Below are 27,727 nucleotides of genomic sequence, written 5' to 3'. Positions count from 1 at the left end.
GTGACAACACACGGGAGCGTCGTACACCGCCAAGCGCACTCCGATTGAGGAAGGGGCTGAGCGTGGCAAGGCTTTGTGGCATCATACACAGTCTGCCTCACATCCTTCCTCAGCGGGGAACAAGAGTGGCGAGGCATAGCGTCGCACACTGTTGTCCTCGCACCGCTGAGAAGAGGGGAATGGGAGTGGCGAGGCTTTGTAGCGTCTCACACTGCCATTCTCGCCCTCTTGTGGGGAGGGGAAAGAGCGCGGCGAGGCTTTGTAGCGTCACACACTGCCATTCCTGAACTCCCGAGACCCAGAGGTATTAGAACTGCTCTTAAAAATGTGTGTACCACTTGCTGTTTTTAACACCAGTGGCAGAACAGAATTACCAATGGTTTTCCACCCGGCCCTCCTCCGGGGGAAGAGCAGCTCCTGACCAAATCCGGGTCAATGGTGTTTCTGGACCAGGGTGGACATCGTCTGGCCAAGGGCCAGCGCTGTGCGCAGGTCAACCTCGGCTCAGAACTACCCTCATGCACAACGTGAGAGAGAGTGAGACGGCACACGGCGCGCTGAACACTCAAACCCTCACGAGAAAGGTGAGACGAACAACGCATTTTCGAATGCATCCCTCCCCAATATTGGTTCGCAGCGATCGACCTGAAGGACGCATACTTTCATGTCTCAAAGTGTACATCGCAGCAATAACGGCGTATTACGACGCAGTTGAAGGTAAGTCCTTAGGGAAGCACGACCTAATCGCCAGAGGTGCGAGGAGGCTAAATCCTCCTCGTCCAAACTCGTTACCCTCTTGGGACTTGGCTCTAGTGCTTAGAGCCATTTGCAGTCCAGAGAGCTTAAAATCCTGTCAATGAAAACAGTGCTCCTGACCGCATTGGCCTCTATCAAGAGGGTAGGGGACCTGCATGCACTTTCGGTCAATGAATCGTGCCTAGAATTCGGGCCGGCCAACTCTCACGTTGTCCTGAGACCCCGGCCTGGATAGGTGCCCAAGGTTCCTACCACTCCCTTCCAGGACCAGGTGGTGAACCTGCAAGCGCTGCCTTCGGAGGAGGCAGACCCAGCCTGAGCTTTATGTCCCGTCCGCACTCTTCGTGCTTACATAGACCGGACTCAAAGCTTTAGGACCTCAGAGAAACTCTTCGTCTGTTACGGAGGCCAGCAGAAGGGAAAGGCTGTCTCCAAGCAGAGGTTAGCCCACTGGATAGTGAATGCTATCGTCTTGGCTTACCAGTCCCAAGACGTGCCTTGCCCGTTCGGGTTGCGAGCACACTCAACAAGTGTTGCTTCCTCCCGGGCACTGGCTCAAGGTGCCTCGCTGACAGATATTTGTAGAGCTGCGGGCTGGGCGACACCTAACACGTTCGCTAGATTCTATAGCCTCCGTGTAGAGCCGGTATCTTCCCGCATTCTCGCCCCCCAGGGGCCAGGAACGCTAAGTGCCCGTTCTAAGTGTCAGCTTGCAACGCCACTCCCGCCGGATACCTGCGTCTATTGTCCCCAGTTGTGTTCCCCGGAAACGGCTAGGTTCCATATGTAGCGGTTCCCTTACGGCAACCCCATATGTGTATTCTTCCACGGTACCAGCTACCCTACTTGGCTCGCCCCATGTCTTTCCCTTGACAGAGCCCGCTCTGTCGGTGTTCTTTCCCCCCTGGAACCAGGTTGGAACCACCCCAGAGACTGCCATATGTTGCACTACCCTGCCAGGTTAGTCCTTATGTGTATTCCACCACCAATCCTTCCACTGAAGGATGTGGCCCCGCAGCGTACCATCTTCCGAGACGGGCACGCTTTCCCAGGGTTATCCAATATTCACACTGAGTGGGTCTTGCAGAAACAGCAGTGACTGACCTCCCTGCTTGGAGCCCTGACTTCCGTACCATCTAAGCATCTGGTCGGGATCCCAATTCGTAGGTCAGTTCCGACGTACGTCGAACGTGACTGACTGAAAGGGAACGTCTCGGTTACGTATGTAACCCTCGTTCCCTGAAGGAGGGAACGGAGACGTACGTCCCGTCGCCAGGTGCTGCGCTTCCGCTAGGGGGCCAAGTCACTAGTTAGGCTCCTCAGCAGAAAACAATGATGGGGCATTCCACACCTGCGCTGCGGGGTGGTGCGTGGAATGCGTGACTCGCATGCCAATCTTCATTGGCTTGTTTTTAAACACTCGAAGTAGATTGGTCTCTGAAAACAGATCCCAATTCGTCGGTCAGATCCGACGTATGTCTCCGTTCCCTCCTTCAGGGAACAAGGGTTACATACTTAACTGAGACAATTTTTAACTCCAACCGTTGCAGTGTGTCATTCGTATAATGCATGTCAAATTCATGGGGGTCAAATTCTATGAGAGTAAAAAAAACATGCACAGACAACTTCAAATTAAACCCTGCGGCTCGTGATGATACATTGATGTCTAAAGACACGAAACGATCGGTTTGTGTGAGAAACCGAACAGTATTTATATCATTTATTTACCTCAAATACAACACTATGTCCAACAGCCTTGAACACGCACTGGTCAGAGAGGTCAATGTACATCGTGTACATTTGACCTCACTCACCGTAAGTGATGACGTGTTCAAGACTGGTGGACATGTTGTATTTGAGGTAAAAATTTTATCGCACAAACCGATCGTTTTGTGTCTTAAGACATCAATGTGTTGTCACGAGCCGCAGGATTTAATTTGAAGTTGTCTGTGCATGTTTTTTTTTACTCTCATAGAATTTGACCCCATTCACATGCATTATATGACTGAGAGACCGCAACGGTTGTAGTTAAAAATCTTAATTTGTGTTCTACTGAAGAAACAAAGACACCTACATCTTGGATGTCCTGGGGGTATGGAGATACATTTTAAAATTTGGGTGAACTATCCCTATAATAAGCTTTTAATAACACTGTTTAATATGAAGCACAAAATCGAAGTACAATTAATCACACAGCCCAAAAAAGTAGAGCATTACACTAACAACACTCAGGTCATGGGTTTGATTCCTAGGAAATGGAGGAACTGTAATTTGCTTTGGATAAAAGTTTCTGCCAAATGTAAATGTAAGTGATTCAGGTCAGGTACAGATCTTAGAACTAGAAGACCTCTATCGCAAATATTCCTCTAAACATCTGATTGTGTATTCCGTGCACTGAATACAGAAAGTCATAAGCATTTTGAATAGCATCAGGGTAAACTGTAAGTACATGGTGACAACCTTCATTTTGGGGTGAACTATTCCTTTAAATGTGTAAAGATTTGACACTTCCTTCTGTTGAGCTCCAAACCTCTTCATTCCAAATAACCTCATTCTCTCTATCCTAAGAACAGCCACTACCCTAGACTCTACTAGACACACCAGACCACACTATATATTCATCACACACACACATACATGCTCCAGTGGGCACACCACAACACAGCACCACTGGGACGCCTTTCCAGGAACAATCTCTCTCCTGTGTTCCACATTACCACAGAGTTCCTCCTGAATCTTTCCCTCTCAAGTGAACTGACAGAGGTTTCAGTAAAGGCTAATCTCATTATTGTCCTTGTACAGGATACTGAGGCTTTCTAACCCCACTATAGCACTACATTTCCCAGGTCTCTCTGGGGGCGAGACGCAGAATAGAAAAGCAGAACGTTCATGAATACGTGAGCAGCAGAGCAGATCTCAGACACTAAGCACAATCCCAGACATGAATAAAATATGGAAAATCTCTCATCAGAGAGAAATATCTGTCCGGGTGAACTGCGCTGGCAGAACCGTTTGCGGACTGTCATGAAAAATGTCCATATCGGCAAATACGAGCAAGACAGATGGATGTCAAATGTTTTAGGGGGATGTGGCACAGTTACAGTTGAATGGGGATCAAATATTTATGTTTCATGGTAGGAATTATCTTTTGTAAAAAAAAAAAAACGTTCACTGGTAAGTTTGTGAAACAGAATTTGTGAATGGTAGCACAATGAGTGTAACCAGGGTGCAACAAGATTTTTGTCCTTATGAAAGATGATTATTTAATTAATAATTATATTTGATTATAATACAGTATATATAATAATTTTATTTACTCACCCAAGCTAATTTTACTTGTAGATCAGAGTTAAAAAAAGATCCCAATGTCATATTAACCATCTGTATTTAAACTGTAAAGTAAAATACTGTTGTTTTGTAGCAAGGCTTGTGTGAAAAATGAAGTGTGCTTAATTGTATTGAATGTGCACTTACTTCCAATCTTAAAAGTATATTTAAAAAAAAAAAAAAAAAAACTGTACTTGCAGATAATAATAATGAAATATAAGGCCACTTAAGTGTATAGAGAGTACACTTTCTAAACTCTTTAAGTTCACTTTTAAAAAGTGTTATAATCACTTTGTAATAATGTAAAATTGAAGTTTTACTTTAAATTACATTTTAAATAATATATTTTCAATCATATCTTAAAATAAATTGCATATTACAATATACAGTATGATAGATAGATGGATTCAATTGCTTGTAGAACCAATAACCAGTCCTTCCAGAAAAATGCGGCTTTTTTTTGTGATTGTTGCGGGCAAAAATCCTTGATTATGCGGCACGTTTTCTTAAAAAATGCGATGAAAAATGCAGGATATTTATGCAATTTTATGCGATAAAATTGCGGGAACTTGCAAAAACTGCGGTTTGATGAGAAAGAGAAAAAAAGCACTACATCACAGAAAGTGCTGGAATATTTAAGTTCTCATCTCAAATTTACAAAACATTTAGTCAATCAAGTTCTGTAGCTTTACAAAAGGAATATGCTACAACTTCTGAAAAAATTTATAAAAAACTTCCTGTTTTACAGATGTTGCTATACAAAACAGACATTTGAGTGCTTCCAATGCACAAAGTGCAATCTCTTAAAGGGTTAGTTCACCTAAAAATGAAAATTCTGTCATTAATGACTTCCCTTTATGTTGTTGGACACAAATTAAGATATTTTAGTTGAATTCCGATGGCTCAGAAAGGCCTCCATTGGCACAATGTACACTCTCAAGACCCATAAAAGGTAGCCTACTAAAGACGTCGTTACAAAGTCCATCTCACTACAGTGGTTCTACAATAACTTTATGAAGCGACGATAATAGTTATTGTGTGCAAAAAAAACTAAATAACGACTTATATAGTGATGACTGATTTCAAAACACAGCATCATGATGCTATGAATCATCGAGTCGATTCATGATTCGGATCGCATGTCAAACTGCTGAAATACGTGACTTTGGCGATCCAACCCGCTGAATCGACTCATTGATTCATAACGCTTCAAACCGCTGAATCAACTCATTGATTCATAACGCTTCAAACTGCTGAATCGACTCATTGATTCATAACGCTTCAAAGCTGTGTTTTGAAATCAGTCAGCACACAGGGAAACTGCTTTGCTCTTTTGCTGTTATTTTTGTTGGCCAATGGGAGTTTGTGCTTCATCATGGTTTCACCGGTATATATGGTTTCTCCACGGGGTTTGAAGCTTTTCGATGACGTTCGCGTCGGGTAATCACGTCACTTCAAAACGTTCCCATGGCAATAGGCGGAAATGGCGGCTCTTGTGTGAAGTAAACGAAAATTTTTCAACTTTCTGCTAATATATATGACTTTTTTTGCAACGAAAATGCGGGGATTATGAAATCATGATAGCCCCGCATATTTTGCACGCGGAAATAGGCAATTTATGCGGCGAAAGTGCGGCGTATTTGAAAAAATGCGGCCCCCGCATGAATATGCAGACTTTGGCTGATTATGCGTTAAATCACGCGATCGCATAATCACGTTTTTCTGGAGGGACTGAATAACATGCAAGCAATAGCATGAAGTAAGCAATTTATATGCCTTTATCAGTCTCCCACATCATGGGAGAATCTTGGCCCACTATTCTCTACAACGTTGCTTCAGTTCATTGAGGTTTGTGTGCACCAGTTTATGCTCTTTTTTTTCAGCCATACTGTTAACGATTTGCTGGTGTGCTTATATTTATTGTCCTGTTGCATGACCCAATTTCGGCCAAGCTTTAGCTGTCGGACAGATGGCCTTACATTTGACTCTAGAATACTTTTGGTATACAGACGAGTTCATGGTCAACTCAATGCAAGCTGGCCAGGTTCTGGGGCTGCAAAACGAGCCCAAATCATCACCCGTCCAGCACCCTGCTTGACAGTTGGTATGGGGTGTTTGTGCTGATATGCTGTGTTTGGTTTCCCCCAAACGTGGCGCTGTGCATTATGGCAAAACATCTACACTTCGGTATTGTCTGTCTAAAGGACATTATTGTAGCGACTGAGACAGATGAGACACAATTATTTGTCCAATTTAACAAATAATCTTTAGAACTCACACTGAAGGTCTATGGACCCATCCCCCAAAAAGGCCCACAAGAGCGCAGGAAAGGCCTCTTTTACCAGAGCCACAATCAGATAAGGCTCGGTTTTACGACTTGAAAGAATGTGTAGAGAGCTGTGCCACTCAATTATTTTACAAATAAACCATCTTAAACTCATATAGCCTATATATAACCACTTGAGAAATATGTAAACATATATCCATCTCATGATTTGTTTTTATAGGGTTTGGTCTATGAATCTCGGTTGGATTTATGTTTCAGAATTGCATACTATGGTTAACGGAAATCATGTGTATGGCATGTTTGGTGTCTTCGAACTTGTAAATTAATTTAAATTGTAAATTAATCCTTGTGCAACATATTAGTATTACAAGAATCTTTAATAGTTCCTTCATCAGCAACCAATCTCCAAATTATCTGCTTCAGACAAAGGGTCGTAAAACTTCTCCTCCAAGAGCCTGGATATGATTGGCTCACTGGCCTACAAGGCGGGATTTCTCCCAAAAGCTTAAAAGAGAGCCGGCCAGCAGGCCAGATAAGGCCTACACACACAGCCTCACGTGTGTATGTGGGACAGGAAACCCGATGCTACCACACGGCCATGGGCCAGCAGGCCCAAACTTCGCACGCCATGTGCAACCTCCTCAACCTCAATGGAGTCGAAACAACCACACAAGCTCATCATTTCTTTTTCAATTGATGCAGAAGAACGCGATCTCCACTTCAATGCCATCGGACGGAACCATCAAAACTTTCTCCTGCGATTTCACCTCGGACGGTCTTCTACAGCTCAGGCTAAATGCAAGTAAAGTATGAAACACAAATCGCAGTGTAGTTAGTAAAACTGTAAACCCCTTTGTTCAGACAAAGGAGTTTATCAATGCTGGTTCTTCCCAGGTTTTAGACTCTTTGCATAACTTCATCCATCTGTTCTAACACGGCTCTTCCAACCACTTTAACTTTGCCTCTTGCCAGGTATGTTTTGTGTATGTAGGTTTTATGTCGGTTTAATCTTGTCCATGGTTTAGTTATTAAAGTTTGTGCACAATATACGTTAGGTTGTGAATCCCCACTGAAAACAAATTGTCACTTAAATGATCAATCTTGTTATGCGCTCTAAGTGCTTATGTAAATACAAAGGAAGAATTATTTTTATTACTCTGTGGCCATGAAAAATATAATTTTCTTAGAATTAATTAATAATCAATACTGAACGTTCATAGGATGAACTGATTGATTGTTAGTTAGTTAGTTAGTTAAACTTTATTGTCCTTAAAGGCAATTCTTTGTATAGACAGCAGTAGGAACAGTAGTATACACATACACATATTAACAACACAACACATCAATTACCTTGAATTACAGAAAAATCGTTTAAAAACTTAATTGCCGCCGGTATAAAATAATTTCTATATCTATTTGACTTACACAAGGGGAGTCTAAATCTCCGCCCTGAAGGAAGGAGTTGAAATTCAGCATACAATGGATGAGTAACATCAGAAAGCACTACCTGGCCCTTCCTAATTGTCCTGCACTCATAAATCTGTGAGATAGTCCTTAAATCGGTCCCCACTATCTTACTGCACATTGTCACAATGCTTGTCAGCTTCCTCCTGTTCTTTAAATTAAGGTTACCATACCAGCAGACGATGGAAAAACTTAAAATGGCTTCAATGAAGCATGTATAAAACATTTTCATAAAAGAAACATCCATGTTAAAAAGTCGAAGTTTCCTTAAAAAATGCATACGCTGAAGAGCTTTTCCTCTAATTATATCGGTGTTTTCCTCAAATTGTAATTTATCGTCGATTATAGTCCCTAAATATTTATATTGTTTGACTACTTCTACCTGCTGTCCCTTTATGATAGAAGGCAACACAGGTGCAGAGCTCTTCTTACGGAAGTCAATAAGCATCTCTTTTGTTTTTGAAACATTAATATTTAAAAATGAATCATCACACCATTGAATAAAATTATCGATCACTGGCCCAACATCTGGCTCAGACTCAGTGAGAAGAGACACAATCGCAGAGTCGTCCGCAAATTTAACAATGTGTCTCCCATTAAAAACACTACGACAATCATCGGTGTATAAAGAAAACAAAAGAGGAGACAAAACGCAACCTTGTGGCGTACCCGTGGAGGACATCAAAATATTCGACACCGCTCCATTGACCCTTACTCTTTGGGATCTATTAGTTAAAAAATCCACCAGCCAGCACACAGTATTTAGATCTAGTTTAAAAGAATCAATCAATTTCTTTGCCAAAATGTGAGGCTGAACACAATTAAAAGCAGAAGAAAAATCTATAAAAAGCAAACGTGCATGACTTTTCTTGCCTTCTAAATGTCCTAAAATCATATTCAACAAGGTACAAGTGGCATCATCAACTCCTCTACCAGATCTATATGCAAACTGCATAGGATCAAGTGCTGGCTTAGTTAGGGTTAAAATCTCCTTCCTTACTATTTTTTCAAAAGATTTCATAATCAACGAGGTTAATGCAACAGGCCTGTAGTCTTTAAGAGAAGAAGAATTTCTCTTTTTCGCAATTGGTACCACAATGGCATCTTTCCATAAACGAGGGACCTTAGAAAATTTTAATGATTCATTAAAAATAAATGAATAAATCCCTGAGAGCTGCTCTGCACAGTTTTTCAACAACCTACCACCAATGTGGTCAGGGCCTGGACTCTTTCTAACCTTGACCTGACTAAAACAGCTACGTACATCAGCCTCATTAATTTGAATTTTAACAGGAGTGTTCTGAGTCACAGAATTTCCCCTATATTCAGACAATTCTCTTGAAAAATCATGATTGTCAAAACGTACATAAAACGAATTAAAAGCATCTGCTAATTCATAATCAGATTTCCCTCCAAAACTAATACATTTTCTCTTCTGTTTAGTTCCGATAATAGACTTCACTCCATCCCAAGCTACATGAGACTTTCCATTTGTAAACATAGTTTCTATCTTTTCCTTGTACCGCAATTTTGCTAATTTCACCTCATTTCTAACTTGTTTATTGGCCTCTTTGTACCGAATACTATCGCCTTGTTTAAAATAAATATTCCTTAAGTTAATAGAATTTTTAACTTGTTTAGTAATCCAAGGCTTATTGTTTGGAAAAACTATACATTCTTTTTTATGAATTACCAAGTCTTCACAAAATTCGATGTAGCTAGTCACAGTTTCAGTAAGATCGTCTAAGTCAGTACATTCGGATTTGAACAAGTCCCAATCAGTACATTCAAAGCATTCCCATCAACTCTTGAATTGAGTCTTCAGACCAAACAGGAACTAATTTCTTTTCTGTTTTTTCCCTTTTTAAAACAGGTTTATAAGTAGGGGCTAGATAAACAACATGATGGTCAGACTTGCCCAAAGGGGCTCTTAATGACGACTTATATGCCCCCTTAATAGACCCATAACAAAGATCCAAACATTTTCCATATCTGGTAGGACAGTCCACATATTGTTCAAAATGTATAAGTGATGTCTTCATTTTACAATGATTAAAATCTCCCATCACAATATTAGGTGTATCAGGGGAGATGCTTTGAAGCCGGTGTACCACTTTACATAAAATATCCGAGGCATTTTCCACATTAGCCTTTGGGTGGATATATACAACAGAAATAAATATTTGTGGAAACTCCCGGGGCAAGTAGAAGGGGCGGAGTGAAATCGACAACAGTTCAATATCGGGAGTACACACAGATTCTCTCAAAATCACAGACCTGCACCAACGCTGGTTAACATAGATGCATACCCCTCCACCCAAGGATTTTCCCGTTACAGCGGCATCCCTGTCCAACCGCACTGGAACACCGAAGCCATCGATTTCCAAATCAGAGTCTAAGTCATGTTCTTTAAGCCAAGTCTCAGTCAGGGAAATAACACATGCATTTCTATAATCAGAAATAAACCGGACATTTGCTTGTAATTCGTCCAGTTTATTCCTGAGAGACTGGCAATTGGCCAGGATTATTGAAGGGAGTGGAATGCGATTCAATCGCTGTTTACGTAGTCTCTGCCGCAATCCCCCTTTCTTCCCCCGCTTCCTCACCTTCTGGCCAGCAGTCTTTTCTGTACGCACACTGGGAAACTCACTCCTTAAGATTTCTGCAGGCCAGTCGAGGATTTGATCCAACACGCCGTAGTCAGAAGCACGGAACTGCACAAGGAAGTCATGACTGTATTGAAGCCGCTCTCCGTTCCCACGCTGTCCTCTCGCAAAATAGCCGAGGAATAGGCAAATAATCAGCAGGTTCGCAAACGTGCGATACGTACGATATATCATCATGATAGTTCAGTATACACAATCCAATCCAAAAAAGGACGAACAAGCAAACAAACAAACAAACAAACGTGTTACTACGTTGACGCTACTGCTTCCACAGGTCGCCACAGTGCAGCGCCCCCTGTACTGTAATGTTAATGTAGCTACATCAAGTTAATCTATTAACTCAGTGTTTCCCCTACCATTGTTTTGGGGGGGCGCCCCGCCCTCCCAAAACGACCCCCCGCCCCCCCTGAATGAATGACAAAAAATATTTGTCATAACGGTCGACAATAAGAATTGCCCGATGGTTTAGTGCCAGCGTGAAAGACACTCCCAGAGCTGCATCTTCACGGAAACTGATCATTTGCGCATTTTTAAGCCTTGGCAATTTAAATATTCAAGCGCTCATAGACGAGAAAGTGTCTCTCAGTTTGATACTCGCGAAGGCCAACAACACACACACACACACACACGCGTCTCACAGCGCGCGAATATTCACACAAAATTATATCAAAATGACTGTCTTGTTTAGTATCATCGTAAAAATAGTCGGTTAGGTCTTTTGAATGAACGTAAACATGAAATTTGCCAGTCACCGCCAGCATTTATGCTCATTTTCACAAGTTTTAATGGTCCACAGAATATCTAAACATGCAATATATCAAAAGAAAGAACAGACCCACTGTTTTATTCCAGCTTCATATATTATTTTTTTAATCAACACTTGAATGTTGCAAGTTTCATGAAAAAGCAACATTTTGAGCATAAAGCTGAAAAAAATCACGTTTTTGTAAAAGACTAACGTTACGTCCGAATGATGAACAAAACACAGATGTTGTAGATCGAGTCCATCAACACCCCAAAGCTTGACAGTCCTATAACTCGTCCTGGGTTGACATTTCATTCAATAACATTAGGCAGTTGTGATTTATATGCTGTTTAATGGTGATGATCGCGTTATTTTACATAACGCATCTGCTTATGATAGCGCACGTTCCTTCTTCTTCGGCTGTTTTGATCAGGAGATTCTGTTCTCGTGCAGGAAATGCGCTACAGCGCCCCCTACCGTATAACCTTGAACACACATGGAAAGCCGGAAAATATCGTCATTGGCTATATAAATATTGAGATATCAAAAGACAAAAAAAATCACTCACTGCTCTTGACTGAATAACTTTTAATAAGGGTTAATCTGTATTTATATGCAGTGGCATATCATTTTATGCAGACTATGCAGTGATATTTTACATTTGATTACTATTTTTGTACCTGACAATCTACTTTAGACCTACATGAAAATAACTGTTTATTTAATTTGTATATGTTTGTTCTGCTGTATTTATTTGTGCATTTGCTCATAATTTGATTATTTGTTCTTATTTGATTACTGATGGTCTTTAACAATATAAAAAAAATATATGAGTTAGGATATTAGTTTTTAGAGTCATAACCTTATTTATTAAGCTTATATGGCTCAAAAACAATACTAGGCCTATTTTATTTTATTTGTCGTTTTTTTTTGTGGTGGGGTCAGTGAAAATTCTGACAGGGCAAGTAAAAATTTGAACCCCCGAAAAAAAATCCTTAGCATTGAGCCCTGAAATATATTCCCCCCCCAAAAAAACAACAACAACAAAAAAAACACGGATTTGCGTGTAGTAACTTTAATGGTAAAAATGTAAAAATGCAATGGAGAAGGTGATTAGTTTTTTTTTCTTAAAAGCAACAAAATCCAGAGCAACAACTCAAGCAAAGCCAACCTCTGTTGTGTTGTAAATAGTTGTGTGATGTATAAATAAATGTTGTTTATATTTATTTACCAAATTAATTAATTTATTGTCTATGGGAACACCACGTATCCGTAACACTCCAGCTCCGCGACACTAGTAGTTTCGGGAGCCCCCCCCCCCCCCCCCCCCAAAAGCTGTAAACCTAGGGGAAACACTGTAACTGATTCAAATATTCATAATTAATCATAATGAATAACCATAATGAGTTATTAATAATTATTAATATTTCCCCTTTGAGCTAATTCATTACATTATTCCAAAAGTCTTGTGGTTTGTTCAGATCCAACTTTGCAAACCAAAGCCGTCCTGTCGTTTTCTTTTTAGAGAGAAGAGGCTTTCTCCTGACAACCCTTCCAATCAAGACATACTTTTTCAGTCTTTTTCTAATTGTACTGTCATGAACTTCAACATGCTAAGTGAGGCCTGTAAAGTCTGAGCTGTAGCTCTGGAATTTTCTGCACTTTCTCTGAGCATTGGACGGTTTGAGCTTGGGGAGAATTTGTTGGGACGTTCTAGATTGGCAACTGTCTTGAACGTTTTCCACTTGTGAATAATCTTCCTCACTGTAGAATGGTGGACTTCAAATTGTTTGGAAATGGCCTAATCCTTTCTAGGTTGATGGGCAGCAACAATTGCATGGCTGATGTCTTTCCTCCCTTTCCAGACCAGAAAACTGCCAAAACTTCTACTTTTATAGAGTTGGTCACACTTGCTGATGATCAGCAGCGGCTGACTGCTACTTACTCTCTTATATTCTATGGAAGCAGTAAGGGTGTACTTAGTTTGTCACATATGTAATTTCCGTTTTGGCCAAGTTTTTGTTAAATAAACCATGACATGTTGTAATATGTCATGTGTTGATCTTCATCTGAGGTAATGGGTAAAATAATAAAAAAAATCAATTTCATAAAGATATCAGTATCAATATTGGTATTGGTACAAGTCCTACTCTTTTTAAAAGTATGTTAAAGTGTACTTATTTTTCACAAGGGTTTTTAAGAAGCAAACTTGTGCTAGTGAGCGAGAGGAAGAAAAAGGTACAAGGAAAATGAAATAGGAAGTGTGGTGAAGGAATTGCATTTGAAGAAATTTAATCTGCTACAAATCCCTACTGTGTGTGTAAGCTTGAGGAGAGCTGTGTTTGTGCCAGGATATAGAAAGCAAATAAAAGACCACAACAGTGGTCCAGGAGGCTGAACAATAGTATGATTGTAGTATTACACAACAACCATGACCACATGTGCAAATCAACATGCTACTTATAGAAAAAATCTCTGTAAAGACAGCTATACCTCATGGTGACACTATGAAGACCTGTGAGAACACTGTTACTGCTTTAACTGTCTTAGAAGAGTAGTAATTTCACTTGTTCTTTTAGTTGTGCTTGAAAGTAGTTCAACAACCATAATCAAAGATTACCAAAGATAACATTATGTCGATATCAGTGAAGCGTCATTTCAAGATTTCTCGAAGAGTATTACCTGGTGAGATGATGTAGAAAAAATCTTTGAACTCATCCATCCAGACTTCAGCCAGTCGTCGGTTGTTCTTGTTGATCACCTGACCAGTTCCACCAGGGAAGCTGTATGGTGTGGCCTTCCGGAATACATGCCCTACATGAGAACATGTAACTATCTCAAGAGATCCTCCACACTGCCAGATCTATTTCCACATACAAAAGGAATGAAATCAGAATTATTAAAAAAAAAACAGGTTACATACAATTACAGTAAAAAGAGCATTACAAAGTGTATTTATGAAATGGGAATGGGATAGCAGAACATAATGATTATGTTAGACATTTATGACCCTTGCTGGTGTGCTTTTTTAATATCTTAAACTTACCCTAAAAGACATCTCAAGATTTTCCCCTCCCCATATGTCCATTCCTGAGTCATAAGTGCCGATCTCTTCAAAATAAGTTCGGTCAATTGAGAACAGACCTCCTGCCATCGTGGGAGTTCTGTGGAATAACTCAGTATTAAAAAAACCCGATGACAGGGTTTATACAGTATACACAGTATGTACAGTGACCATCAATAGCTAGGCTATAATGTGAACCCGTGTATTCACATTTTAGAGCGCACAAGACTGAAAGACTATCTTGACTTTTGTTATTTGTTTATCCCATTGAGCAAGCCAATGATGAAATGTCATCAGACGACAGTATATTTTTTTGTTGATGTATTAATTGGGATATAGGATATGCAATTTTTAGATAACAACTACATGTTGTTGTATTGTGGCTGCATTTGTGAGTTACAAAAAAATTAAGTTCCCGTTTTGACATAAGCCAAAATCTCTGATTTCACTGCCCACGCAACAACACTGGAACCAGAATTTCTAAAAACCTTCACCCTGGCAAGAGTTTTCAAATAATTGTGCAGTTTCAGTGTCTTAAATACTGCATTTGAGTCTGGATTAACGGCAAAAAACGCTTAGAAGCTGTGGTTTTGAAAGTACCCGTGTTTGTGTGGACGCATAAGCCTATGTAAATTCCATTCTTATCATAAAATGCTGTTTAAATCTATTCTGAGAGTTGTCATGCTTGAACTGGTATAAAGAGTTGACAATATCAGATGAGTTTTACATCTTAATTAATGGTTAATTAAAAATTGGCAGTGCTGCAGTGACAGCAACTAAACCATTGTGTCACCGACATTACATGTCTGCTCAATTAACCAAGTATCAGCTATTATGTGAGGGTTTTGAAGTATGTGGAATGAAGGCTGGGTGTCTTTAGGAAGCTGTTGTAATTAATTGTGTTTGTTTGAAAGAGAAAATATAGCACAGGACATTTCATTCTCAGTGCCATTTGTGTATAATTAACAGGATACGCAGGATACAATTTTTTTTTAAATAAAATACAAATTGTATTACCTAACAGGAAGGGTCCGGTCCCCCTTGCGTCGGTCCATCTCTCTCTGAGGAACTGGATACCATCTGAAGTTGAGTTTCCAGTTGAATCCCCCGAAGGTCATATCTGAGCCAGCCATATACTCAAATGTCTCATCACTGATGACATCAATGATAGGGCAGACCACAGCCCTTCTAGAATGTCAAACAAAAATAACCCATTCACCTTCAACTGGGTGTTGCAGTGAAAAAATGATATTTTGACAAGAATTGTTTCTATTTTTTAACATATAAAATTTCAGTCATATACCAATCTCTGATGATAATAAACAAGACATGAGAAAGCTAAAAAGCATGAGCCAAAACCACCCTAATCATGGACATATTTTTAACAGTTCCTTTTCACTAAATTCTACGAATTTAGGATAAAATCATTTGATATTGTTATTATGTCTGCCAAACAGTAAGTTAAACAGATAGTTCACCCAAAAATTTTAATTATCCCATAATTTACTCACCCTCAAGCCATCTTAGGTGTATATGACATTCTTCTTTCAGACAAACACAATTGGAGTTATATTAAAAAATGTCCTGGCTAATCTAAGCTTTATAATGGGAATGAATGGCAGCCCAAAATTTGAAGTCCAAAAAGTACACCGGTCCGCCGGAAGCTAGATAACTTACTTTATAATGTGTTAAATATGGATATCGATTCGCATCAGAAGGCCTTTATTAACCCTAACCCTAACCGTCCCTAACCCTAAGCCAAAACCACCCTAATCATGGACATATTTTTAACAGTTCCTTTTCACTAAATTCTACGAATTTAGGATTAAATCGTTTGAGATTGTTATTATGTCTGCCAAGCAGTAAGTTAAAGGGATAATTCACCCAAAAAATGTATAGATAACTTACTTTATAATGTGTTAAATATGGATATTGATTCACTTCAGAAGGCCTTAATTAACCTGATCAACCTGTCTGGTTTTATTTTGCAAATAATGCCTGGCTAACTGCACATTATCTGTTGTGTAGCAGAATCATCCTAAATACATTTCCATATAAAAACAGTCCACATTGTAGCTCATGCTTCCATGTTAATTGGATAGACACATCCAGCTTCAGCAACACTATACTGATTCTGATCAATGCAAACTCAATGCACAAACTGCAAATGTCCAACTCGTCCCCTTCTGCTCAGTGATTTGACCAGACAGGGAAGTAAAAATCTTTAAAGCATGCAGTACACAGCACATGCTTGAATAGAGAGGTTTCCTGTATCAAAGCACAGGTGCACACCGTGCACGAGGCTGAGGTGCACACCGAGCATGAGGCTGAGTGACACAGCTTCCAAAAATGTGTGTGCTCTTGAAAGAGTAACAGGATATTCACAGTAATGTAATTCTGAATCTATGTTCTGTACCTGAATCTGTGTGAACGTAATAAAGATCAATTTACAAATGGAGGACACATCACACTTACTGATAGGTAAAAGGATTATACTTTGACATACCATGAATAAAGCAGCTGGAAAGGTAAGCTTTAAAAGCAATCTAAATAAGATTTTTTTTTTTTACTTAAGATGATTACAGGTTTTTCCTTTTTTTATTTTACTTTAGGATAAATGTTACTTTAAATACTGTTAATTTTCACTTAAACTTCAAATAATTTAGACACTCTCTGTCACATGTCTGCCTTTTCCTGTGCAGCACATGTGGTGGTTATAGGCTTGTTCGACTTCACCCAGCGATGCGCAGACCGATCGGCAGCTGACTTGAAGCAGTGCATGCCGGTTAGAAATTTTGTCCGACTTGAGGCAGCGCCGACGCCACGTGACAGTGACGTATGTCAACAAAGTGCCGCGAGAGCGATTCGAGAGCAGCCGGCGAATACAGCCGGTGCAGTTTCTCCAAAGCAGCTGCTCGAGGCTGCAGGGGCTCTGATGACGACACAGCTGTTCTACGATTGGCCAGATTCACCGCATGACAGCGATCACGTGTGTTTCGTGTTTATTCTAAAACCTTCAGCTCCACTAATGCGCACAAATCTGTTTTTTATAACAGTAAAACCTCCTTTCATGTAGTCACGATGTTATATTGTCATGTTTATCAAAATAGAACTGATTAAAAACATAGACCCCACTTCATTGATATAGTGTAGGCTTATATGTTGAACTTTATTCTTGTACAAACACACGCTGTATTAAGCAGTACATGAAGTATTACATGACAATAATGTCTCTGAAACATCTGTGTATTGCCAAATATTGCATTTATTTCACTTCAGCTGATAAAGTGTGCAAACACAGCGCGAGTGTCACCGCGGGAAGCAGAAAGTGTCCGACTTCACGTCTGTGTTTGCAGCTCCTCCCCGCCTGCACGCGGCTACTCTCGCCGATCAGTTGCATCCAGCCGCAGCCGATGTCGAACACACCTTTTGTGTCTCTAGTCCCTTGTCACTCCGCCATTCTTGTTATCTGATTATTGGTTAATTTGTCCCACCTGTTCTCCCTCATTTCCTGCCTGATTTGTCACTCTTTATAATCTCCTCGTGTCTGCAGACCTGTGTTGGATCGTTGTCTTATGTTTGATGTCCTCTGTTCCCTGTCAGACTCCATGTTCCTGCTCCTGGTGTTTAGTTTAAGTTTGGTTTTCCCCCCTCCTGTTTTGTTTGTTTTATTTTATTGTTTAATAAATCCTTAGTTCCTCTGCATTTGAGTCCTTGCTCCTTTTCCTTTGTATTTTCTCAATTGATCTTTAGTTCAGCTGTTATTTAGAACATCGTCTGTGTGTTGTAGTGGGCTTTTTGTTTGTAGTCACGTTTGTTAACATGCTGACCATGTGATCTCGCGCGAGTAAAGACATTTCGCTAGGCGTGGCCTAAAGCCAGCGTGGTATATTAGCGTGCATTGTTTACATTCAGTTTAGTGAGAAGCAATTGACCGACAGGGAGAACAACTACTGTGTGAGTACTGTATCCATTTTCTCATTTGATCTTTAGTTCAGCTGTTATTTAGAACATTGTCTGTGTGGTGTAGTGTGCTTTTTGTTTGTAGTCGCGTTTGTTAACATGCTTACCACCTGATCTTGCGCGAGTAAAGACGTTTTGCTAGGCGTAGCCAGCTGTATTCAATTACGACACTTAACGTAAGTATAAATTGAGTAGTACTCCGCGGAAGCAGCAGCCTTCGTGTGAAGCCCTCATCGTGTGAAGACCGAAGAGTGTAAAGACCATTCGACTCTACTCTGTGCGACTCCACTCGAGCAAGGACACCGACAAGGCACTTGAGTATAGCTTTCTCTTCTCTCTGTCACTTTTGTGTTTAGCTTTTTGTTTTCCATCTATTTTTCTGACCCGTATTCACTGTGCTTTCAAATCTCTACTATTACTACTAACACCCGTAAATCACGCTCTGTACATTCAAGACAACGTAATCCTAATAATCTGCGTTGTTTACCTATTTCCTCTGCTTCATTAATGTCCATTCCAATTGGTCTCTGGAATTGCCAGTCAGCTGTAAACAAAGCAGACTTTATTTCATCTATCTCCACTCATTCACATCTCAGTCTCATGGCCCTAACTGAAACCTGGATCAAACCAGAGGATACTGCCACTCCTGCGGCCCTCTCTACTTATTTCACTTTTTCACACACCCCTCGCCCGATTGGGAGGGGTGGAGGTACTGGTTTGCTCATCTCAAATGATTGGAAATTTGACCCCATTCCTTCTCTATCTAGCAACAGTTCATTTGAATCACACTCAATCACTATCACTCACCCTGCAAAAATCCATGTTGTAGTTATTTATTGCCCTCCAGGTCAACTAGGTAACTTCTTGGAGGAATTGGATATGTTACTCTCTCACTTCCCTGAGGATGGCACTCCTCTGGTATTGCTCTGTGACTTCAACATTCACCTTGATAAACCCCAGGCTGTAGACTTCACTACTCTTCCGACCTCATTTGACCTTAAGCGAGTATCTACTACAGTTACTCACAAATCAGGTAACCATCTGGACCTTATCTACACACGCTACTGCTCCACAGACAACAATTTAGTAACTCCATTGCACACCTCAGACCACGTTCTCATCCCTCTTAACCTCATACTATCTCCTGATACAACACACACTCCTCCCACATTTCGTCGTAATCTACGCTCGCTCTCTCCCTCTCGCCTATCCACTATGGTTTCATCCTTGCTCCCTCCACCTGCTCAGTTCTCAGCACTAGACACTAACAGTGCTACTGACACTCTTTGCTCCACTCTAAAATCTTGCTTAGACAACTTCTGTGCCGTTTCATCCAGGCCAGCCCGCACCACCCCCTCTGCCCCCTGGCTGTCTGATGCTCTCCGCGAACATCGCTCTGGATTGCGGGCGGCAGAGAGGAAGTGGCGCAAAACTAAAAACGCTACTGACCTTACCCTTTATCAGTCTCTTCTCGCTTCTTTCTCTGCAAATGTCTCCACTGCTAAGACTACATACTATCACAACAAAATCAACAATTCCTCTGACTCTCGCACACTTTTCAAAACATTCTCTTCGCTCCTTTGTCCCCCCCCTTCATCAACTCTTACAGCTGATGACTTTGCATCATTCTTCACAAACAAAACCTCCTCCATCAGCAGCCATTTCTCCACACCACAAACCGACACGCACATCTCAACAACCATCACACACACGCTACCCTCTTTCTCTCTGCTCTCTGAAGCTGAAGTCTCCAAACTCATCCTTTCCAACCACCCCACTACCTGTCCGCTTGATCCTATCCCCACTCACCTCCTCCAGGCCATTTCTTCTTCAGTTACTCCTGCACTCACTCACATTGTCAACACCTCTCTTCACACCGGGACCTTCCCCACAGCATTTAAGTAGGCTCGGGTAACCCCACTGCTTAAGAAACCCTCTCTGAAGCCAGCACTTTTAGAAAACTACCGACCGGTATCCCTTCTGCCTTTTATTGCAAAGACACTTGAACGAGTTGTGTTCAACCAGCTCTCTATGTTTCTTGAACAGAACAACCTCCTGGACAACAACCAATCCGGCTTCAAAAGCGGCCACTCAACTGAGACTGCCCTGCTCTTGGTTACAGACAGGGATGTAGTGGAGGCTAAACGCACGTAAACGCCGTTTACGCACCTCCCAAAATTCGGAAATAGCGTTTATCCACCTCCAAATTGAGTTTATCCACCTCTAAATAGCCTACAGTTCCTAAGCCATTTTAAATTAAGCTTATGTCGTTTTAGTTTCATATTGTTCATTTTCATTGGTTGTTTGTTGTACAATTAGACGAAGTCTTTCATATTGCGCTGCAACTGTCAGTGAGTAGTGGGAAGTTCGGATCATTTTACTGACTCTGATCTTTGAGTCTCGTTCAGCAAAATGAACTAATCTTTTCTCTTTCCGTCTATGGGACTGACAGGAAGAACAAAAGACTCGGATCTCACCTGTCGATTCAGAATCAGAACCCATATGTTGCGTAATGCGCACACGCGGTCAACACAAAATGAACGAATCACTCTCTGAGACAACTCGGTAGTCCCGAGTCATATTAAAGATTCGTTCAAAATGAACAAACCATTCATGAACGACACGCAACCAAGATTCAAACATAGATATCCGGCAATTTTTTTAGCGCCGTCAAGACCGCAGCCCTCCTCCTAATGCCAGCAAACGGGCTCGGCTACAAGCCCAAAGTGAGAGAGCTCGGGAAAACAGTACTAAACTTTATGTTTTTGGGGTTAATTTGGTTCACGGTTAGATTCATACCACTGACTCAACAAGTCAACTCTTCCTTTTCCCATTAGCCAATGTAGGTCTACAAGTAAAATTCAGGATACATTATTATCAGATAAATAACTGGATGTAATTATATGCATTCTCTGGTATTTAAACCACTGAAAGTTTGTGACAACAAGCTCCCTTTGCTAGTCAGCTAGCTAGTTATTGTTATCGCTACAGCCGTTCGCGGGTACGGTAAACGTTTCTATGGTAATAACAGCGAGTTGGACCAATCAGAGGCGTCGCTGTTAAGCTTAGGGCTGTGGGTAGTGTAGTTTTTCTTACAGACCTCTAGCTACAGAAGCAGAAACTTTCGTTTCACAACTCGTGGTCAGTCTACCTCAGATGTTTTAGACATTATGGCTGATAATCTAAATCCTTATGGAGAAAAATCAATGGGAGTTTTACTTCCTGTTTGCGTCTGTAGATTTCTCATAAATTCATCAAAAGTTTACATTCTAAATGCAATCACAAGCGATCGCTGTCTGCACCCTGTCATCATCAACACAAAGCTCTCGCTCTTCTTCACCTAATTCATCCTTCTGTCGTTAATCTGCACCTGCCTCATTAGCAATTGGCAAAAACTGTAATCGACAACTATTTTGATAATCAATTTTGTCGGCTTGAGTAATTTTTTAAGACAAAAGTTAAATTCTTTGATTCCAGCTTGTTTAATGTGAATATGTTCTAGTGTGTTCTCTCATATGTGACAGTAAACTGAGTTGTGGACAAAACGAGACATTTGAGGATGTCATCCTGGGCTTTTGGGAAACACTGGTCCACATTTTTCGGACATATTATAGACCAAACAACTAATCGATTACTTGAGAAAATATTCAACAGATTAATCGACTATGAAAATAATCCCAAATCTAATCATTATGTACAAGTGCATTGCATTGGAACCCCTGGATATAAGCCTCCCCTCTCTAACTCTCTTAAATATTTTTGTTCTCTCTGAGAACAATAGCTATCATCAGGATACGCTATACACCGGTAGGCAGTGGCCCACCTTACCGTGATCACTATGCGGTCACCCAGAATTTATAGTTTACCCACCTCTTTTTTTTTACCACTACACCTCTGGTTACGGAGGCACTGAGACAGGCAAGAGCAGCTTCCAAGTCCACAGTACTTATCTTACTGGATTTGTCTGCTGCTTTTGACACAGTTAACCACCAGATCCTCCTGTCAACTCTCATGAAGATGGGCATCTCAGGAACTGCTCTCCAGTGGTTCAAGTCTTATCTCTCAGGTAGGTCCTTCAGGGTGTCATGGACAGGTGAAGTGTCTAAGTCACATAATCTAGCTACTGGAGTTCCCCAGGGCTCAGTGCTTGGACCACTTCTCTTCTCCATCTACACATCATCACTAGGATCTGTCATTCAGAAACATGGCTTTTCCTATCACTGCTATGCCGATGACACTCAACTCTACTTCTCATTTCAACCAGATGATCCTACGGTTGGTGTTCGTATCGCTGCCTGCCTAACAGACATTTCTGCCAGGATGAAGGAACATCACCTGCAACTCAACCTTGCAAAAACAGAAATGCTTGTAGTCTCAGCCAACCCAGCACTTCACCACAATCTCTCCATTCAGCTAGGATCATCAACCATAACTCCGTCCAGGACAGCCAAGAACCTTGGAGTTGTGATTGATGATCAGCTAAATTTCACTGACCACATTACTGCAACAACCCGGTCCTGCAGATTTGCGCTATACAACATTAGGAAGATTAGACCCTTCCTGTTAGAGCAGGCCACACAATTCCTGGTCCAAGCTCTTTTTCTCTCCAGACTCGACTACTGTAATGCTCTTCTAGCGGGCCTTCCAGCATGCACTATCAAACCCTTGCAAATGATCCAGAATGCAGCGACAAGGGTGGTCTTTAACGAGCCGAAGAGAGCGCACGTCACGCATCTCTTCATCAGTCTGCACTGGCTACCAATAGCCGCTCACATCAAATTCAAGGCACTGGTGCTCGCCTACAAAGCAACCACTTGCTCTGCACCATTATACCTAAACTCTCTTGTTCAGACTTACACACCCTCCAGGAGCTTATGTCTGTAAATGAACGACGCCTTGTGGTGCCATCACAAAGAGGCATGAAATAACTCTCACTGACCTTTTCCTTGACCGTTCCCACCTGGCGGAATGACCTGCCTATCTCAATTCAAGCAGCCGAGTCTGTAGCCATTTTCAAGAAACATCTAAAAACAAATATTTTCCAGCAGCACCTGACCAATCAAGAATAGCACTTATCACTCTATTAATTTTCTGTTTGTCTATTTAATAATATAAAAAAAGTCCTATGTGTTTTGTTCTAGATTCATTGAGACTTGTTACAGCACTTGAATATTGTTGCCCTTGACTGTCCTAGTTGCTTCCATTGCACTCATTTGTAAGTTGCTTTGGATAAAAGCGTCTGCTAAATGACTAAATGTAAAATGTAAATGTACCCCATCCTAACAATCTCTATACATTTATAAATTAAACCACATAAAATACTGCAGTTTGCAAGTGCTCTATATGTACCTAGTTGTGCAGTGTTTCTTAATCAGGGCCCTCAGTACACTTTCAAGATGGCTTAAAAGTATTTAAAATGAGACAAAACAAACGGTAACACTTTAGAATAATGGTCATTAGTTAACTACATTAGTTAACATGAACTAATAATGAACTGCACTTATAAAACATTTATGTATATTTGTTAATGTTAATTTCAACATTTACTAATACATTCCTAAAATCTTGTTAACATTAGTTAATGCACTGTGAACTAACATGAACAAACCATGAACAGCTGTATTTATATTAACTAACGTTAACAAAGATGAACAAATACAGTAACAAATGTACTGCTCATGGTTAGTTCATGTTGGTTAATACATTAACTAATGTTAACTAATGACCATTATTCTAAAGTGTTACCAATATTTTCTTATTCCTTAGGCTCCACTTTTAACTATTCTTGTGCAAGACTGCCCTTGTGTAACTTCTTTTCGTTATGTTATATGCACATCATGGACAAACCCAGACAAAACAAGAATTCAAGGTCTTGGACACACTTATACACTCGCACAAACGACACCATGATGATTCAGGATGATTCAGCTTTATCTTGTGTATAAATATGACCTTTCTTCCTTAATAAAATTGAGAATGTTATGGTCTTTTACTGTCTCTGTGTGTGCTTGATCATTCTCCCGCGATCGATCTCGCACCGCTGCTACCACACAGGGGTTGAGGCACCTGTTTCCAACTGATGACTGATACCTTCGAGGCTGCAGATAGTCTACCTGAAAATGTATCTAACAGTACTACATATATTGCCATTTCTAGTTTCTGTATACATAAAAACATACCAGAAATATTCTAGCCTACATAGGGGACCTTGGAAAATGGTCTTTGCCTTCACAAAAAACAAGTATATTAAAGTTCATTTTATTAAGGTTCAAGTTTATTTGTAAGTATATTTTATGAAGTATACTAATATCAATGTACAAGTAGTATACTTATAAGTACTATTTCAATTCAACTTAGGACTTAACTGGCCCACATTTTAGTGCATACAAGTATACTTTTAACAGTAGTAAACTTTGAGTACACAACTAGTTTACAACTGTTTTTTTGTTTGTGTTTTTTTGCACTGCAACTACACTACAAGTGAATTTATACGTATACTGATAGTTAATACTAGTGAAATCCTTAGCACATTGTTTTTAAAAGTGCACTTTGAAGTATACTCTAAGAAAAGCATACTTGTACCACTTTAAGTGCTGTATAGCACCAAATTTTAGTGCTTCAGTGGTTCTTCAGCGGTTCTTCAGCGGTTCTTTAAATGACTGAGGTGCTATATAGTACCACTACCATATACATCACCTGTTAATTTATGGTGCTATATAGCACCAAAAGTGCTTCCCCTATGATTACGAGCCAAGAACCACTTTTAGTGCCATATAGCACCATTTTTTTTAGAGCGTATGAATATCTGAACATGCAATATATCAAAAGAAAGACTTCATACGGCTGGGATTCAGAACGATGATCAAGACACAGATGTAGATAGAGTCCATCAACAGCCCCAAACTTCACAGTCCTATACCTCTTTTGGTAATGTTTGGTAGGTTAAATTGATATGCTGTTTAATGTTTTATGATTGTGTTATTTTACATGTGCATAAGCAATGCTTCTAGCACTTGTTTCTGCTTCTTCTTCGCCTGTGTTTTAATCCAGAGATTCTGTACTCTTTCCAAAGGTGAATAATAGCGCCCCCTACCGTATAACAGTAAAAAACATGGATAGCTGGAAAATTCTGTCAATGGCAGGGAACGAGTTAAGCAGATTTGAAGTAAATTCCTATGCACTACCAGTAGACTAGCCTACACAAAAATGCACATATTCAGAATTAGGAACATATCTGTTTTCTTTATAAATCAATATTTTCAAACAAAGTAACTTTATAAGACAGTATGTAAAACTATGTGAAAAAATAGGCTACTCAGTCAAAAGTATAAACACAACTACAAGCCAAGTATACCTATAATACTCAATTAAAGCTGCGAGCAGCGATGACGGGCCCAAGCCGGTGGCACCGCCACGCCGGTGGCATCAGCTTAACTGTGCACGGCAGGCAATAGGCATTTAAAATGGGAAAACATAAAAGGACTATGTCAAAGTCATCTGAATTCACCACATTAACTGCAGCAGTTGGTGCTGCTATGACCACAAACCACAACAGCCACATCTATGAGATCAATTAAATTTATATGAATTTCATGTCAGATTATGTCAAAGGTCAAATTGGAATGAGTTCAGAATACCATTCGAATGCTGATGTTGTTTTATTCTAACACTTCTCTTCATGTGTTTTTGAGCTACCTTAGCTACCGTTTGTGCACCAATCTTATGCACCATAAAACATGCTTTCATTTCAATATGGGTGGTCCAATAAATTCTTTTTAATAAAAAATGTATAAATGGAGCCAAATCACAGAAACTGCAAAGATGATTTTAATATCAGTGTCAGGTAAGAGTAAGATGCGTGTCTACATTTTATGGAAGTTTATTATAAATAGCCACTTTTATAAAATCATGTGAAATTTATGTTTTAACACATTTATATTATATCAGTAAATAATTAATTTAAAGACATGTGCATCATACGTGATCTTGGCAAACACATCACATGACGTTTTTATTTCAAGTGATAGTTATTTGTGATAGCCTATATGAAAGGGTTAAATTATGATCAAGAGAGAAAGTCACACACACACACACACACAATGATAGAGTGAGAGTGAGGGGGAGGGGAAGGACTGAGAGAAAGGCACACCACAAACTCACAGGGTGAGAGAGACCCCCCCCCCCCACACACACACACACACACACACACACACACACAGATAGAGAGGGGGAAGGGGAAAGACAGGCAGATGGCATTCCATAGACTTAATGGTTTGTATACTGTACAAACTGTACATTCTATCCCCCTACACTACCCCTAAGCCTACATATCGCACACACACACACACACACACACACACACACACCATAGCTGTCAACCCTCCCGTTTTTTCCGGGTTTTTCCGTTTTTCCGGAAAAGCATAGTTTATTTTATTAGTATCTTTGCTCAATAGTATTTATTTGTGCTGCTGCTTGTATTTAAATGATTTGTTCTTATTATTTTCTTTTGTTTTATTTGACAGTAGTCCTTTTTTCCCTGAACATAGCAAATACTGAACCGTACCGAAACGGGGAACCTTAAACCGTGATACAAACCGAACCGTGAGCAATCTGTACCGTTACACCCCTAGCGTAACGTATGATAAAATGACTGAAAAAAGGTTGGGAAACACTGGCTTAGGCTACTATCGAAGAAGAAGAAGACAGTTGCAGCCGCGGTTGGGAGGAAGAGGGAAAAAGTAGCGGGAAGTAAACTTCAAGGAGAGTATAGTAATAATAAATGATAATAAATGGAACAAATAAATAATAAATGAAAATAATAAATGTTATATTTACCCATGGCCTTCCCTGTTATACAGAAATGTAATAGTTATCAAACCTTCCTTAACTGTATAAATAATAAATGAAATATAGATGAATCATCATTAAAGCTACAATTTTCTCTGTTCCCGTTGTTCTTTGATGAACATTAATGACAGGCTGACTCCACAAAATGACTCTAATTTACCTCTTTGAAAAATAATTCTCTAATTTAACCTTATTACTATACTAATTGTAATATAAATAATACAAATATTAGAAGAAAAATATTTTAAGTGGTCATTATTGACAATAAATATTGCACAACTAGTATTTAGTACCAAAAGATCTCCTCAAAATATTCAATAAATATTATTGAACTAAAATATAGAACATTTATTTAATTGAAAAATAGTTAAGGTGTATGGTCACATTTGACCATCAATTAGTATGAGTATGACCAATTAGTATGGAATACCTGAAGGCTAAGTACAATAAAAAACATTAACATTAATGTTAACATTGTTGCATTACTCTCCATTATAAAACGATCCTGTATGGTTGATGTAATAATCAATGCACACTATGCTGTACTGTTTACCAAAACTTGCTGCAAACCCCTGTAAAGTGGAGCTGTTGTGTATCAAGCCATTCAA

At 40.0% G+C, this 27,727-nt stretch overlaps 1 protein-coding gene across 2 annotated transcripts in view; it reads right to left on the bottom strand.

Annotated features, from left to right (window-relative positions):
* galnt13 (polypeptide N-acetylgalactosaminyltransferase 13) overlaps window positions 1-27,727 on the bottom strand; it is a 133,308-nt gene that overhangs the window by 38,424 nt on the left and 67,157 nt on the right. For both annotated transcript variants that reach the window (XM_079821924.1, XM_079821925.1), the window contains exons 6-8: window positions 15,327-15,497; window positions 14,292-14,409; window positions 13,928-14,108 (exon numbers count right to left, since the gene is read on the bottom strand). In XM_079821924.1, coding sequence (XP_079678050.1) covers window positions 13,928-14,108; window positions 14,292-14,409; window positions 15,327-15,497 — 470 coding nt within the window. The remainder of the gene's footprint in view (window positions 1-13,927; window positions 14,109-14,291; window positions 14,410-15,326; window positions 15,498-27,727) is intronic.

The sequence above is a fragment of the Gobio gobio genome (assembly GCF_949357685.1).
Source record: "Gobio gobio genome assembly, chromosome: 7".
In the NCBI taxonomy this organism is placed as follows: Eukaryota; Metazoa; Chordata; class Actinopteri; order Cypriniformes; family Gobionidae; genus Gobio; species Gobio gobio.
Note: the sequence above shows the minus strand (reverse complement) of the source record. Positions and strands in the feature narration are given on the sequence as shown.